The 14,859-nt window shown below is 37.0% G+C and overlaps 1 protein-coding gene across 3 annotated transcripts in view; it reads right to left on the bottom strand.

Annotated features, from left to right (window-relative positions):
• SYT1 (synaptotagmin 1) overlaps positions 1 to 14,859 on the bottom strand; it is a 332,804-nt gene that overhangs the window by 67,537 nt on the left and 250,408 nt on the right. Inside the window, exons 1-4 of one of the 3 annotated variants that reach the window (XM_059846866.1) lie at positions 10,037 to 10,180; positions 9,667 to 9,789; positions 6,286 to 6,453; positions 2,897 to 3,064 (exon numbers count right to left, since the gene is read on the bottom strand). In XM_059846866.1, coding sequence (XP_059702849.1) covers positions 2,897 to 3,064; positions 6,286 to 6,453; positions 9,667 to 9,789; positions 10,037 to 10,153 — 576 coding nt within the window. In that variant the 5' untranslated portion in view covers positions 10,154 to 10,180. Of the gene's footprint in view, positions 1 to 2,896; positions 3,065 to 6,285; positions 6,454 to 9,666; positions 9,790 to 10,036; positions 10,181 to 14,859 lie in introns of those variants that run through there. The other 2 variants (XM_059846865.1, XM_059846864.1) reach the window with 2 other exon arrangements.

A 14,859-nucleotide genomic window follows, 5' to 3' on the forward strand; every position in this document is an offset into this window, starting at 1 on the left:
TAAGTGTTGTAAGGGCAAGAAAGGAAAGAAAGCCTGTCATTCTTCAAATATTGCAAATCTCATGCAGATGTGCAAGGACAAATTCATTACACAATTACAATATGTGCAATAGTCAGCAAAAGATATTTTGTTAGCAGTAGAATTTGTCATAAATTTTTGGATGAAATACAGTTGCTCAGGTTTTAATATGTTATTTTAGTAAGCCAGACCACAATATCATATTCATGATCACAACCAAGAGACAAACATGTGTCTATGATCTAGGTAAATCATGTTAGCCTTCATACACACAGCACTGTTTTTGCTAACTCTGAAACCAGGATACTTCCTGGTTGCAGCTGTATCTGCCATGAATTCTGCAACATCTGCTGGGTCAGATGACAATCCCTTTATGCAGATATGATCTCTCCCATCCCTACTTATTACCACTTAAAATACACTAGAATTTGCTTGGAATCTTTTCTGTGGAGCAGGGACTGGAACATCAAAGATGGTAAGGACTTGAATCAAATATGGAATATGCATGACATTTCATGTGAAACACAGCTCCCAAACTGCTGGCAGATACACCTCTCCTGGTTCTTGGTAGAGATTTCTCTTCCAAATCGGGCTAAGCAATTACTTGAATCTGGCTCAACATATATGTGAAAGAAGTAGAGGTTCCATAATAGAGCAGAATTAAGTTTGGATTAAATACACTTGTCTAATGAGCAAGTAGTTTTTGTAGGATCACTTTTTATTTGTACAGTGAGCTTATGAGCTGTTACAAACCAGCTACACATAGTATATAGAAAATTTGGATTAAAATGTCTCCATATACCCCAAGTTGTGATATTGACTGGATACCTTGCATGCTTGAGATGCAAAAATAAAACATGAGACCTCCTGTAGTATGAAAAAATATTTAAGGAGTTGGTCTAAGCATAGTTTTTCATGATGCTTTCATATCATCATATTGCCTAGCTCCTTATAAATAAAATGGCCATTTTAGTTGCATTGTAGTTGCTTTGGTGGCAACTTCAAAAAGGTCCCATCAAAGAAGTATAAAAATAACAGTGGTTTTTCTGCATAAATAGTACCTGAAATTTGAAGAAAGGTGAGGGCAACCTAGATTTCATCTCTACAGCAAACTATTCAAAGCTCTTGCAATACTCTTCTAATATCAAAATACTTCCAGAATTATTTATTTTAATTATCTCCTTCTGTTTTGATAAATAGTATTTTCCAACTCAGAATGCATGTCTGGAAGTAGCTCACATACTCAGTATCTGTTTCAAGCAAGGTTTTAATCATATTGTATTAGCAGGGTATGAATGTTATGAAAGTGACTGCATCAGGTCTTACTGTGGATGTCAGCTAGAATACTTAAGAAGCAACTTTGTATGCAATAGGGCAGATGAAACCCCACACTAATCTGTAGCATGTTATCTGTAAGCTGCATATAGGGACATCATTGTTTATGTTCTAAAAGCCTAAAGTTATACTACGAAGGCAAAGTGACAACTCCTTTTTGCATAGTTTGGCTTATTTTATGTGTTTTGAAACAGAGAAGCATGAAACACTTTGAAAGCACAGACAGTAGTGTAATAAAAGACCAATTTGTAACTTAATAAAATTTGGAAGGGTTAATACACTCCAATTTCACATTTTCAGCTTTCTAGTATGCTGGATGCTTAAAAGAACAGAGCCCTTGAACTGAAAACTTCCTTTATCTCTTTTTTCATTTTCATATTTAAGAGTGGAAGAAAAGTGTTCAATATATCAGGGCACTGATGTCACCTGCAGAAAGAAAGCCCTGCAAAAACTGCCACTATGAAAAAATGCCCTGCAGAACTCTTAATGTAGCAGTGGCTTTCAAATCAATAAGTAGTTGAAAAAAGCCATCTGAAAATACAGTCTTAAAAACAAACACTGAAAAAGGAAGACTGAAATCTACCATTTCTGAAAACCTGAGAAGGGTGCATGGTTCTGCATTTGATACTGTTTTCACCACTTTTAGTCTAAATCAATACTCAGGTTTTCATCACTTGTGAGAAGGAAAGATTTCATTCAGAGATTGTCCCTTTAATTACAGAAACTAAGATTTGAATCCAAAGCACATTATTAGCTGAATGAGATGATGAGAAACTCAAACTCATGATTACTTCTCCTCTCACCAGAGAATTAAAGCATGCTATGCACTCTGAGTGGGCAAATACTGTCTATCAATCAAAAGGAAAAATAATGTAAAAATGAGGAAAAAATAGTCTTACAATAAGCAAAAAGTTAGACATATCAGGATGAACAAGCTCACAGGATGCACAATCTGATGATGAAATATTTTCAAGAAGTGCCTTGTGTACAAGTAGCACTATACCTAATAAATAATGAATCCAAGGGATGGTGACAATGAGAGGAAAATAAAAAAGGTGATAAATATTTGAGTAAGATGCCATTCCAAGGTTTTGGTAAAATTCACAATTCTAATCAAAGGATATTATTGGATAGTAGTTCAATAGAACTGTAAGGTATTTCAGTGAAACTCTACCATTATCATCATGCACAATAAGATGTCTTGAGATGCAAACTCCTGAGAATCACCAAGAAACCTGAATGCACACCACTTATAATCAAATGCAAATTCTATGTACCCAAAATTCAGCAATTCAAGAAAATGTCAAACTCATGAAAACATTTTAAATATGTTGCATAAAGTATTGAAAAGAATGATTGAATTAGCAGAGGAGAATGTCGCATTCAGTGAGTATTGGAAAAGATGCTTATCAAAAATTTATCAGGCAAAGTAAATCTGAGGAATGCTGATAACAGATGGGAACTGTCTCAGCAAAAAAAAAAAAAAAATTGCTGGTTTGTCTGTTTCTCTAGGTGAGGATAAAAAAAAAGTGATTTTTCTTACCTCTTCTTTCTCTGCACTTTGCAAGTCCCTCCACTCCTCAGTGACATGACCGAAGTCCACTGTGTTCATTGCAACTTTATATTCCCCAATGATATCGTGTTTGGAGAAACGATCAAAGTCATAAACTGCCATCACTAAAGTTTTTCCACCCAGCTCAGAGTATGGCACCTGCAAAGACAAGGAAATGACAAACTCTGCATCTGAGACAATAAAGATTGGTCCACTACAATGCAAATCTATTTCTTTGGTTTATCAGCTGTCATCTCAGGTAAATTGAACTGCAGAGAAAATTATGAGGTGTATTTGTTTCAGAGTCACCAGATGCAGTATTTCTTGAGACAAGGCTCTGGCACTCAATAGAACAATGTGGCAGCTCACTCATCATTCCTGGGTTTTTCTCATTCTACTTCAAATCATTTTGTGGGTGATGAAACTGAAACAAGAAGCCAAATTACTTGCACTGAAGACACATGAACTTTTCACACAATGGTGTTTTTTCCTCAATAAATCACCTGTCGTCACTCAGAGATGGCTAGCTCCCAGACTTATGAAAAACGCAGAACTTGCTTACTAGATATAAAACAAAGTAATTAGACACTGGATTTGTCTCTTACAGTACCAATACCTAATACTTACCAAGGCATAGTTTTCAATACTACACTTTTCACATGTTAGACACTAAGGTGCTTTTCAGGTCACAATGTGTAACTAGAAATTGTGGTGGCAGAAGGCCAAATTTTGACTAATTCTCCAGCTGTTCTCATGTGGTTCAGACAGATGCTGTGGTTTGGATGTTTACGAGTCACCTTTTTAATATTAGGATGGAGACATGCAGTTCAGGTAAGCTACACCTGAGTGGCTGGCTGAAAAGATCTGATTTAGGAATTCTTTGGATTTGTATCAACACTTGGTCAATCTGAATATATCCTGCAAGTATAAATGGTTTTCATGGGATTCAGTAAATACTTTATTTATTAGAAAGCAAAAGTGTTGCATTACCATTGGCCTTGTTAACCTCTATGTTCTTGTCTGCTTAAACCCTAGGACTGTTGTTTTTCGTTACTGTTCAGCTTCCACTTGCTTATTAAAATACTAATTAAGTAGTAATTTTCCCTTTACATAGCATCGTATATAACATTTAGAATAAGCTTATCAAGTTGAGAGCTGAATAGTTTCAGTGGTACATGGCTGTGTATCTTAGTAGATACTACAGCAAAATCTTAGGAGATACCACAGCAAAATCTTTTTTCTCTAAATTATCTGTAGCTTCTAAAAAGCTAGAAAGGGCAAAGGTATGAGAAAGGAAAAATTCTAAATAATGTTTTATTTTTACACAGCCCAGAAAACAGGAGAAAAAAAATGTTCTGAAGTTTATTTCTCTGTTTACAATACCCCTTAATGGATCCTGGTCACTTGGAATACATCATCATTATTTACTTTTCCGTACTTGACCTAAGTAAAGCTCATTTTAGCTACCTCCCTTTCTAAATGTTCCCTTCATTTATTACTTCTAATGTAGCTCCAGTCTCCAGCTTTGTTCTGGACTACCAAGGATGGCCTCAGCTCTCATGAAGGGCTGCTTCCTCTCCCTGCTCTCTGACATGATCAGGCTCTTGACTTAAAGCAAGTGAGACCTTGGTAAAAGGACACGTATACAGGAGTGTTTTTCTGGCACAGATGTGTCACTCCAGACATGAACCCTTCCCACTTTGGATCTGAGAAGGAACACTTCCCTCTGCCAGGCTGGTGTAGTCCTGGTGTAGCGAGGATTTTTCCGTTCCTTTTGGCACTGCAGTGTGGGTATACAACTTAGACAGCTGCAGTCTGACAAACACTTGCACCCTGGAACAGCACCATGGATGTCTGGGAAAAAGAAATGAAAAAGGGAAGGACTATGGTTCAGGGCTCAAGATGCAACACACAAGTCAACTCATTCCCATGAGCTGTACTTTGGGAGGAAGGCAAGCAGCTGTGCCCTGTGAGAAGGCAGCAGCACAGGCCTGGGCTGCCTGGTGGGCAGCACTGCCAGAGAGTTGGGAAGGATGCCAACAGGAGCTGTGCACCACCTGAAGTGGGTCACAGGAGCAAAGCTCTGCACAAGCAAATGAGACACTGTCAACAGTTCCAAAGGAAGTTGTTATTATAGCTGCAGTTCCAGTTAAATGGTCACTGGAGTCCTCAGAACAATGACAGTACTTGGCATGCTCTGCTGGTTTTCTCTCAAGTACAGACCACAGACCACAGGGGATGATCAGCACCATATTGAGATGCACCTAAACACTCCGTCAGGTCTGCCATGGAAAACAAACTATTTTCTGGAGCATAAAATTTAAATAGTGAAGATGTGACTTACAACAAGTGGACATTATAGTCCAGAAGTGGCTGATCTGATTTATAACTTGTGTCTTCATCTTAGATGACAGCATTATTTGTTCTTTCTTTGCTTTAGTGAGCTGCATGGGAATATGTAATTTAGAACTCTGTTTTCTTTCAAATGCTCTCTTAGGAAAGCTCAAGATAGAAATAACTCCCCACAAAAGATTACTTTTATGAACATCTTCAAGGAAAAAATAAGCTTATATATGCAGTAGTAGCTGTGGCCTGCAGGGATATCTTTCTCATTGAATGATTTCATAGCCTGAGTCTTTCACTGTCCCTGTTTTCAATCTGTAGCTGTCACTATAAGATTGGGCACAAAGAGAAAGGCCTGAAGTAACAGCAGAGGAATGTATATAAGGAGAAGCCCTGTGAAACATGCTGTACACTATTCCTTTATTCTATTTAACTGGGGTTTAAATTTGGCCATAGTTTTAGAAAACCACTATTAATAGATACTACTGGAACAATGTAAATACTGTAATGTAAGGCTTATCTACATTTATTTATTGAATATTTTATTAAACCTGAGAAAGGATTTCTCTTCATACATAAAATAGTATGGCAAAGAACTACTATGATGAAGTCTAGCAAGATTAATCTGCCATCTTGTCCTTCACCAATTTACTTCCCTTGAGTTTTAATTTATATTTCAGGAAATGTTACCCTGAATTTCATAAATCAGATATTTAAAGAAAGCATTGGTCTAGTGACATTTACATGACATTTGTCAAAGTGTCACTGTTTTCTGAATTTCTTGTACGTTTTATCCAGCCATAAAATATGGATCAGATTGACATATGTAAGGATAATCAAAGTGCCTAAAACCAAACTCTGCCTTTCAAACCTTTGTGACTCTGTATTATATAGCAAGATTGACTATCATGGCTTTCTACAACATGAAAAATAATTTTGCTGCAGTTATCAATTAACAAAGACATCTAAACTCATAGCCAAGCACGAGATACAAAGTGGTTAAATTAACAAGCATCAATAATTATAAAAAAAACTACCTTGAATGTAAATTGCTCATTGAAAACAGGGTTAAGGGTCTTTCTGTGGACTTTTGTCTCATATTTCTTCTTCTTATCAGGCAGCAGGAAGACTTTCACATAGGGATCAGATGTACCACCCATATCTAATGCAGGCAGCTCAGCTGCTTGAATAATCCCAACCAGAAGCTGAAAAGAGAGTAAAAAACAGCAGAATGAAATTTCAAATAGATATCTACAGAAATACTGGAACAGAGGAATGCTTATGCAGACTCTATTTCTGGTCTAGGAGAAACTACACTTCCCTCGCTTCTCCCTGCCACCCCCAGCCTTTAAGGAAGGCAAATGAAGCAACACTATTGACTTCAGAAAACCAATTATGGCAGATGCAGACTGTACAAAGGCTGTTTTAAAGCAGAAAAGAGGTTTTCAAAGGGCAGCTGATTACAGCTAAATACAGACTTCATCCTTTTAAAGACTGCAATCAAATAACTTTCAATTGCTCTCTCCTCTTGTGCATTATTTTTCTATGCTGAGCACCATGAATAGAAATCACATTATTAAACAATCAAGAATGTCTAATTTTGACTACAAAATTTGTATTCTAAACTCACAACAAGTAACCTTCCCCCAACCAAACACATGAGGTGATAAAATCAAATGCAAATTCTCAGGCAGAGATTTACTGAAAACAAATGAATCTTGCAGTCTTTATATTTACATTCTCTTGCTATGTACATGAATGGCCCAGGCAGTAAACTAAGGACAGCATTTTCAAAAAATATCTCATGAAGATGAACCTTTGGTTACTAAATCCTAGTAACAATTTGTAATCTCATTGCAAAACAGAACAATTGGTTTTTTTAAATCTCTTACACACTTCAAAGATAAGACTGAAGCACAGATGGAACTTGTATAGGTCTTGGCTGGATTTTTTTTGTGTTATAAATGAAGGCTTATGCCATGTTATGTTATGTCATGTTATGTCATGTAATCTAGACACCCCTGACTGCATGAGGCCTCATAGCATAATGCAGATGAGAAAAAGAAAATACTTCTAATTTCGTTTCATAGATACAAAACTAAAGTAAATATTGAAGTGTTTCTTCAAGGTCATTCTGAAGATATTAGGAACTGGGAATGAAATCTGAGAATATTTTCTTCTAAATCAGTGCTTCAATTTGCTTCTCATGGGTGAATTGTTTAAAATTGGAAACAGGAACTCTATCAACTGGAATATAGAACAATGTAGTTAATCTGTGAAAGAAACTTCTAGCTTCTAAGAGACTCCTCAAAGTTGGACTTAAAAGTTGGACAGTTTTAAATTCAAAGCATGGCCTGCATGCTTTCCCACTTATAGGACTCTTAAGTTCCATGAAACATTTTCCTTTTGCTGTATGAAATGCTTTTTTTGTGTCTCATTTTTATTCTGGATGCATCAGTTCATAAATACATGAATAGGCTCAGGATCTACACCAAGTTTTTCACATCAAAGAGTGAAAAACAAGTCTATGATTTTTAGTTAAACAGAGTAGAAAAGCAATTCAATTCTCCTTTACAATTTCTCTCTCTAAAACTGAGGCACAGTGCTCTGGAGAGTTCATTGGTCATCTTGCATTCTTAATCCCATGCAGTATATTACCCAAATTTTGGAACTGTAATTTTATGCCATTGCACCATACTAATGGAACTGAATCCCCTCTCCTACTCTTTTACATCATCTATCCTTTGACAAATTTAAGCTGCTACATAGTTTAGAGCAGCAGAACAAAACAGAAATCCACAACTCAGATAATTTATTATCTTAATTAAATACAATACAGACGTACAGATTTGTGGCTCTTCCATCCTATTTTCCTTTGTAAAATATGGCTCATAAAATCAGCACACCCTTTAATAAAATTCACACAGAAAATTTGTTTTCATAGTCTAAGAAAACTGAAATCCATTTTTCAGAACACATTTGCAACTTTTCCTTTCCCCCTCATTAAATCTTCTGCTTCTGAAGGGTCTACACTTCATACTGATTTCATACTGATTTCAAGGAGGATCAGTGAGACTTATCATATGGCCAGGCAATTTGCTCTGGGAGTTGAGGAAAAGCTCCTTTAGCAACAGTGTCTTGAAAGGCTTCAGAACTCTTTTTAGCTCCTGCATTGTAAAACAAGCACCGGTAGTCAGAAGATTGTTGAAATACAGGCAAATACTATTTATTATGCCAGGTCATAAGTGTGTATAAATACCTTCCTGCTAATAATTTTTTTCTTAATTTCTCTTAATGTCTTTGCCTTGCAACAAGTAAGAGTACGATGCTCTATGAACAGCATCAAATAAAGAATATGAATGTGGAATTTATCACAGGTACATATGGAAGGCAGTTCAGGTGATGAACAGGAATTAACTGGGATTTACCTTCAGTAGTCATTTTTTTCCCTAAACAGGAAAGAATGATGTGATTTTGACTGATATTGTAAAAAAATGAAATGCAGGATATGTGTTCTCGATTTCACTGAGAGATAAACACAGTAGAAGCGAAGAACTCAGATGAGTTGGTGTGCTTTGGGCCAAAATTAAGCACAGTGAGTTTTATGGTGAGGCTGTGAATTGGTTCAATTGACAAAACTGATTCCTGGCAAAGAGGACGGGGAGGGGAATAAAATATGTTCAGCATGTGGCCAGACCTGTTAAGCTGGTCAATTCTAGGCCTGCACATTACAGTGCCTACTAATTCTGAAAACTGAAGTATGCCAAAGTTTAGTCTTACCAGCTTCGGAGCAGAGTACTGAAGGAGTATTAGTCCTTAAATTCTTGTCCAACTTTCCTGATTTTTTGGGGTACAGACCTTTTTGAACTTTTTACAGACTTGTTAGAACTTTTATTCCAGACTAGAATTTTGGGAGGTGTACTTTCATGGAGAGCAACAGAACCTGATGCAGCTAGTTATTACAGCAGAGCACACACTTGATGAAGATAGAGAAAGTAATCTTACCAACTTTCTAAAAGACCCAGTGAATCAGCTCACCTTCAGGCCCTTCTATTTTTCCTCCCATTTGTGTTTGCTTACATTTTAAATACTTGAAGGCTGGAGCGTCATTTTAGTGACTGCATGAAAACTCCGTAATTTATGTGGACTGACATTGATTGGTGATGCTTTAATTTAAGCTATTAATAATCATTAGATAAAACTGGATATTCAGTTTTTGATTAAAGGTGTAATATAAAGTCCAAGTGCATTCAATACCAATTTAGTAGTACCTCTGTAATGAATTTTCTGTCTTATTTTCTCCCTTTATTCCATGCAAGTAGTAAAGATTTAGGAAATATCTACTTTAGCTAAATGCATTACTTCATTCTCCACTTGCACACACAGAAACAAAATATTACAGGTTGGTTGTTTCAAACCTGATTGTTCTGGAAGTCATAATCCAAAGAATATTGTATTTTCCCTAGCTTCTCAACCTCTTTGGCTTCTTCCTTCTCTTCCCCATCAGTCAGCCCAGTCTCAGCATCATCATCCTTAAGAGCCTGGAAAGAAGAAATGTAATATTCATAAATGAGGCAATCTGTTAAGTAGCAGTTTAAAATAGACACGATCCTCAAATCTATTTTAGAGCCATTAAAAGCAAGCAAAACCGCAGAAATTCAAATATGCAGTTTTCATATATATCTCTACTTTCTGAGTTGTTCAATTAGATGTTATAAATCAGCAAGCAAGCAATGGAAGTAGGAAGAAAGCTCCTTGGACTATAACAAGCAAGGATTGTTCTAAAACCTGCAAGTAGAAACAAAATATCAACTCGATGTGAAGAAATAGTTCTTCTGGGCTCAGACTGGCTCTTAAAGAGGCACAAGGAGGCAAACATGCTATTAAATAAGCCAAGTCACGCATTCATTCAACTTAAGAATCTTGGCAATGTCAAACCTGGTTGTACATGCTGTGCATTGTTTGCATTTGGCAACACATTTCTGTAGGACTACTGTGATAAAGAGCATGTGCTGTGGATGAGCTCTCTCTACAATCATACGCCAAACATTTTTCATGTTTTTTAGAATGAATATGGAAGCAAAGTTTCCACCATGCCATCAGCAAATGCATGTTCCTCCTTTTCCCTCCCTCCCGAGACCAATTTCCTTTTTATTCATTCTCGCAATAAAGCTTGGCTGAACCAAATTGATTGCAAGTTGATTTTAGTTTGCTTACAAAGAAACACAAAAATAAAGAAATACAGTACTGCTTGCAAGCTTTGTCTATTGCATATAGTCTTTTTTTAAAGGACACAGCAGTTATCTTAGATTTTATAAATAATTAAAATACTAAATGATGTATTTTTTTTCCTGTACCAGAAAGCAGAAGTATTTTCACTGTGTGAAAGGTAATTCATACAATTAATAAACCATATGAACCATAATTAACTATGTAGATCTTATTCTAGCAGATTTTTTCCTAGATAAGAGGTGAAAAATAGACAAAGTGATGAGACAAATAATGAAAAATTGTGGAAAATGTGAAAGTAAAGTTGAGATTGTGAAAAGAAAGAGTCAATACTGAGCATTCATCCAGAATTATTTGCACGTTACAGTAAACAGAGTACTTGTCTGTAAGGGCCCTATCTGAAAGAAGGTTCTTTCTGTATGAAGTTTCTGCTTGCACAGACAAAGTGCCAGAATAAGATGTATTCTTTGTTGCAATGTAATTTTTCTGCAATTGTGGTTTTTTGTGTTGTAGGAAACCTACAGCATTTCTTAACAATAGGTTGCTGCTGGAGCTCTCTGAAAAGGTAGCAAGGCTAGAGAGTAGCTATGTACACAGCTGATGGTGGTTAGGAAAGAAGAAACATGAAAGCATTAACATTCTCACTCAGCCTTGAGTACAGAGGGCCACACAACAGTTGTGTGGGCTTGGAAAGAAGGAAGATTCATCTCTGAAGTAGAAAATGTTCTTCTCCAGAAGCCAGATCTAAATAAAAAAGGTCAGACTCAAAACTGTATGATACTAAGCAATTACTTCTCTACTTTTGAAATTAGCTAGAAATTCTGTTGGCATAGCTCAAATGAAACCAATCCAACAGCTTTGATTTTTGTGAGCTGAGGAGCTGGGTCTCGTGTAAATACCTGAATGTTAGTGAATGATGGACTCTCTACTAGAAACATAAATTACATTTTACCTGGATGAGATTGGGGGGAAAGGTCAGTGATAGACAGAATCACCTGTGAGACTGGAAGAATAGTATTTATTTAAACTAAACCATTTCTATTTGGAAAGGCTGAAGTGCCTGAAATGAAATTTGGTTTGAGACATTTTATCACTGAGCTCTTAGTAAGCTCCCTGACTGTAGCACAACATTTTTGTGGGTAAAACAAGAAATGTGACACTTGGAAACTGACAGGCTCTCTGGCAGACCATACATGGGATTTTCAGGATATGGAGTGATATGATTATGCCAAACACTCTTGCTTTTGGTAATAAAAATAAGCTTAAGGTTTTGTGCTCATAAAAAAAGATGTGACTCAATCCATCTGAAGCAACCAGGTTTATTTGAGCCTGGAAACAACAGGAAAAAACAGGAAGTTAGAGTGGGATGTTAACTCCAAGATCCACTGCTCTGAATCATCCCTGTATGGTCCTAAAAGAGGACTCCATGATAAAAGCGTGATATACAGCTCCAGTATATTATTGTTTCTGGGACAAGCACTGGAATTTCTGCTTTTCCACTTGCTTTTGACCTGGATTTTCTTTGAGAGGAAATATCCTATGGCCATTCCCCGGGGAGGAAAGTGAGAAGGCAAAAAGACCATTATATGCTAATTTCCAAATCAGAGAAATTTGTAAACGGTCCATCAAGGCAATAGTTATGTATCTATACATTCTCTGGGAAAACTACATTCTCTTCTGCAAAGCTGTTCAGTCCAGATGACAGAGCAGTGGGTAGCTCAATGTGAAAAAAGTTCTTACTGCGACTACAGAAAATATAATGGGAAGCTAACATCTCTCCTGCAAGGGGTTTTGAAGTGCAGGCAGGAAACACTGTATGGTACAGAAACACGTCTCCACAGGTGATGAGAAGCCTACTGGAAAGGTGAAAGCTATTTCCATGAGAGATGGAAAACATTGTACCTTTCTGACATCAGCTGAGGAGCTACATGATTCTTCTTGACCTTGACTCAGAAACACTGAACCACTAAAAAAAACACTGAGAAAGAAATAGTGTTTGGAGATGGACAAGTTTGTGGCACCGGGAGGAAGAAAAAACAAGGACAAATTATTATCTCTAAAGCAGTTTGTAAATAATAGTTTTTACTGTTAAGAGAGGAATTTGCTTTAAAACTAGAGGCTAATGTTTCAGGAAGAAGCCGAGTCAAAAGAAGCACCGAAGTTTCTCATGTTTGATTTAGCTACTGAATTCCAAAGAGGAAGAAGAATTGGTTTGCTTCAAAGTACTTGAAACACCCCACAGGGATTTTAATTTTGTATTGAGATTCTCTGAAAGATCAATATTTAATGGAATACTACTACAACCCTCAATTTATAGCATACTGCACCACACTGTAGTGAATCTTACTGTTGCATTGCTATGATCAATTAAAATAAGCAGCTATATTTTATTTTTTTTATAAAAAATTAAAACATTTTTAATTATAAGCAAGTTTTTTCATCAAGCCTTTGCAACTCATAAACCATAACCAAAAAGACTGGATTTAGATGCTGACCAATGTAAGCCCTGCCTTCTCTACCATTTTCTTTAATTTCATGACATTTTGAATGTTTTTTTTCTGTGAAATATGCAACATGGAAATGCATAATTACATTGTGCTGGAGACTGGATTTATCTTTTCTAATTTGAGCTGACCATGAATTTTACTCAAGCAATTTGTTCATTTCTGCATTACATATGCAGAAACACAAAACAGTGAAACATCTACATCCTTTCAAATGTGTGTAAGTATGTGAAATACAGGCTTATATGTAAGCAGGTGTAGGAATGTACCAAGAAAGTGTTAATCCAGCACAAACATTTCAAGGTGATACATCTGTGTCTACTGAAATCAGAACTACTCTGCAGTAGTTCTTACAACAAAAAGACCTAAATTACAGCAATTTGAGATCCACTATTCAATCTGCTGGTTGCATCTTCACTTCCATAATGTTATTGAGAGTGGTTTTGCAGCCTCCTCTTTTCTTCTGAGATGTTAAAGAAAATGCCTAATTTTCAATTCTTTTGAAACTCCACACCCTATAGTGGGTTTTTACACTTCTTGGGTTTTTATTCCCTCTCATTCCCCGAGCTGACAAAAGCCTCTCTCCGGTGACATTGCATCCCAACACTGCAAACATCCCTTGCTTTCAGCTCAGCTCCACTAAAACCCTGCACCTTGTGACTAGGCTTGCCCCACTACTATCAACCATGAACCACAAAAGAGATTTTGGGGCTTTAAACAACTTTACTTTAATCCCCCCCCAAACTTTGTGTAGAATATGAGAGACTGCAAGGGCAGTTGCTCTGCTGGTTGCCTCCAGATTTCACAAATGCAGAAGCTTCAGGAAAGCAAAGTGGTAGAAGACTCATGCAACAAAGCTGCTGGGGGAGCAAGAGTACTTCCTTGCCACTGTACTGAGAGGCAGAGGCCACAATCATGGCTGAGTCACATCTTGTTAATGACTTGTTTATGTTGCAAACCATTTAAAACACAAAGTGGCTTTCACTTTTGTATATAAAGAAATGCTTTCATTAACAGAGGTTTTAGGGTTCTTTCTGTTTATGGGGGGGCCTACAGCCTCACTTTTAAGGAAACAAGTTACCATTAAGCAAGAAGGACAGACATTACAAAACAAAACAAAACACTGACTGCAGCCTGTAAGTTTGTTTGCTGCATGGTGTGTGCTGCTGTTCTGATTTCCATCTCCACCTGCCCCTCCATCATTTCTTTTGGAATGGTGAAGGAAATATTGTTTTAATGTTTGAAAGATGCCCAGTCCCCAGGCAGGTGCAATGCCTGGTGAGCTGGAAAAAGAAAACAGTAAGATTTTGTAGCAAGAATGTTCTGTGCCATGTCCAACAACGAATTTATTGGAAAGGCAATTTTTCCTCCACAACTAGGAATGACTGCTTATCCACTAATGGTGGTACACCTCTTATCATTATCTTTCCCATTCAAGAACACCATAATTCTGATCTGGCCAATTTTTATCCCAAGAGAAAACAAAAGCCTTTAAAAATTCCCATCTGGTTCCCTATCACAAAGCAGACAAGCCTGCAATTGTAACATGTTCTCTATCACAGTCCCTCAGAAGGAAAGGCAACATTTCATTCATTCAGCATCTGCTTTCTCTCCATGAATTAATTTAAAGAGCATGTTGCGCCTGGGTTTCCAGTGGCTGCGCCAGGCTTTGGTCATTGTGAAATCTACTTTGCCATTACTGCTGTAAGAATGTTGGCCTCACATACCAGCAGTGGCCCACACTGATGAACACAATGAGAAAAACCCTGCTGGGTTCAGCATGCAATGCCTTGACTTGCTTGATTACTCCCTTGCTTGTTATCCAGCTTTTAAATGGTCTTCGTTGGGTTATTCAAAAGGTTTTCTTTCTTTAGGAGC

The sequence above is a fragment of the Haemorhous mexicanus genome, chromosome 5 (genome assembly GCF_027477595.1).
Source record: "Haemorhous mexicanus isolate bHaeMex1 chromosome 5, bHaeMex1.pri, whole genome shotgun sequence".
In the NCBI taxonomy this organism is placed as follows: Eukaryota; Metazoa; Chordata; class Aves; order Passeriformes; family Fringillidae; genus Haemorhous; species Haemorhous mexicanus.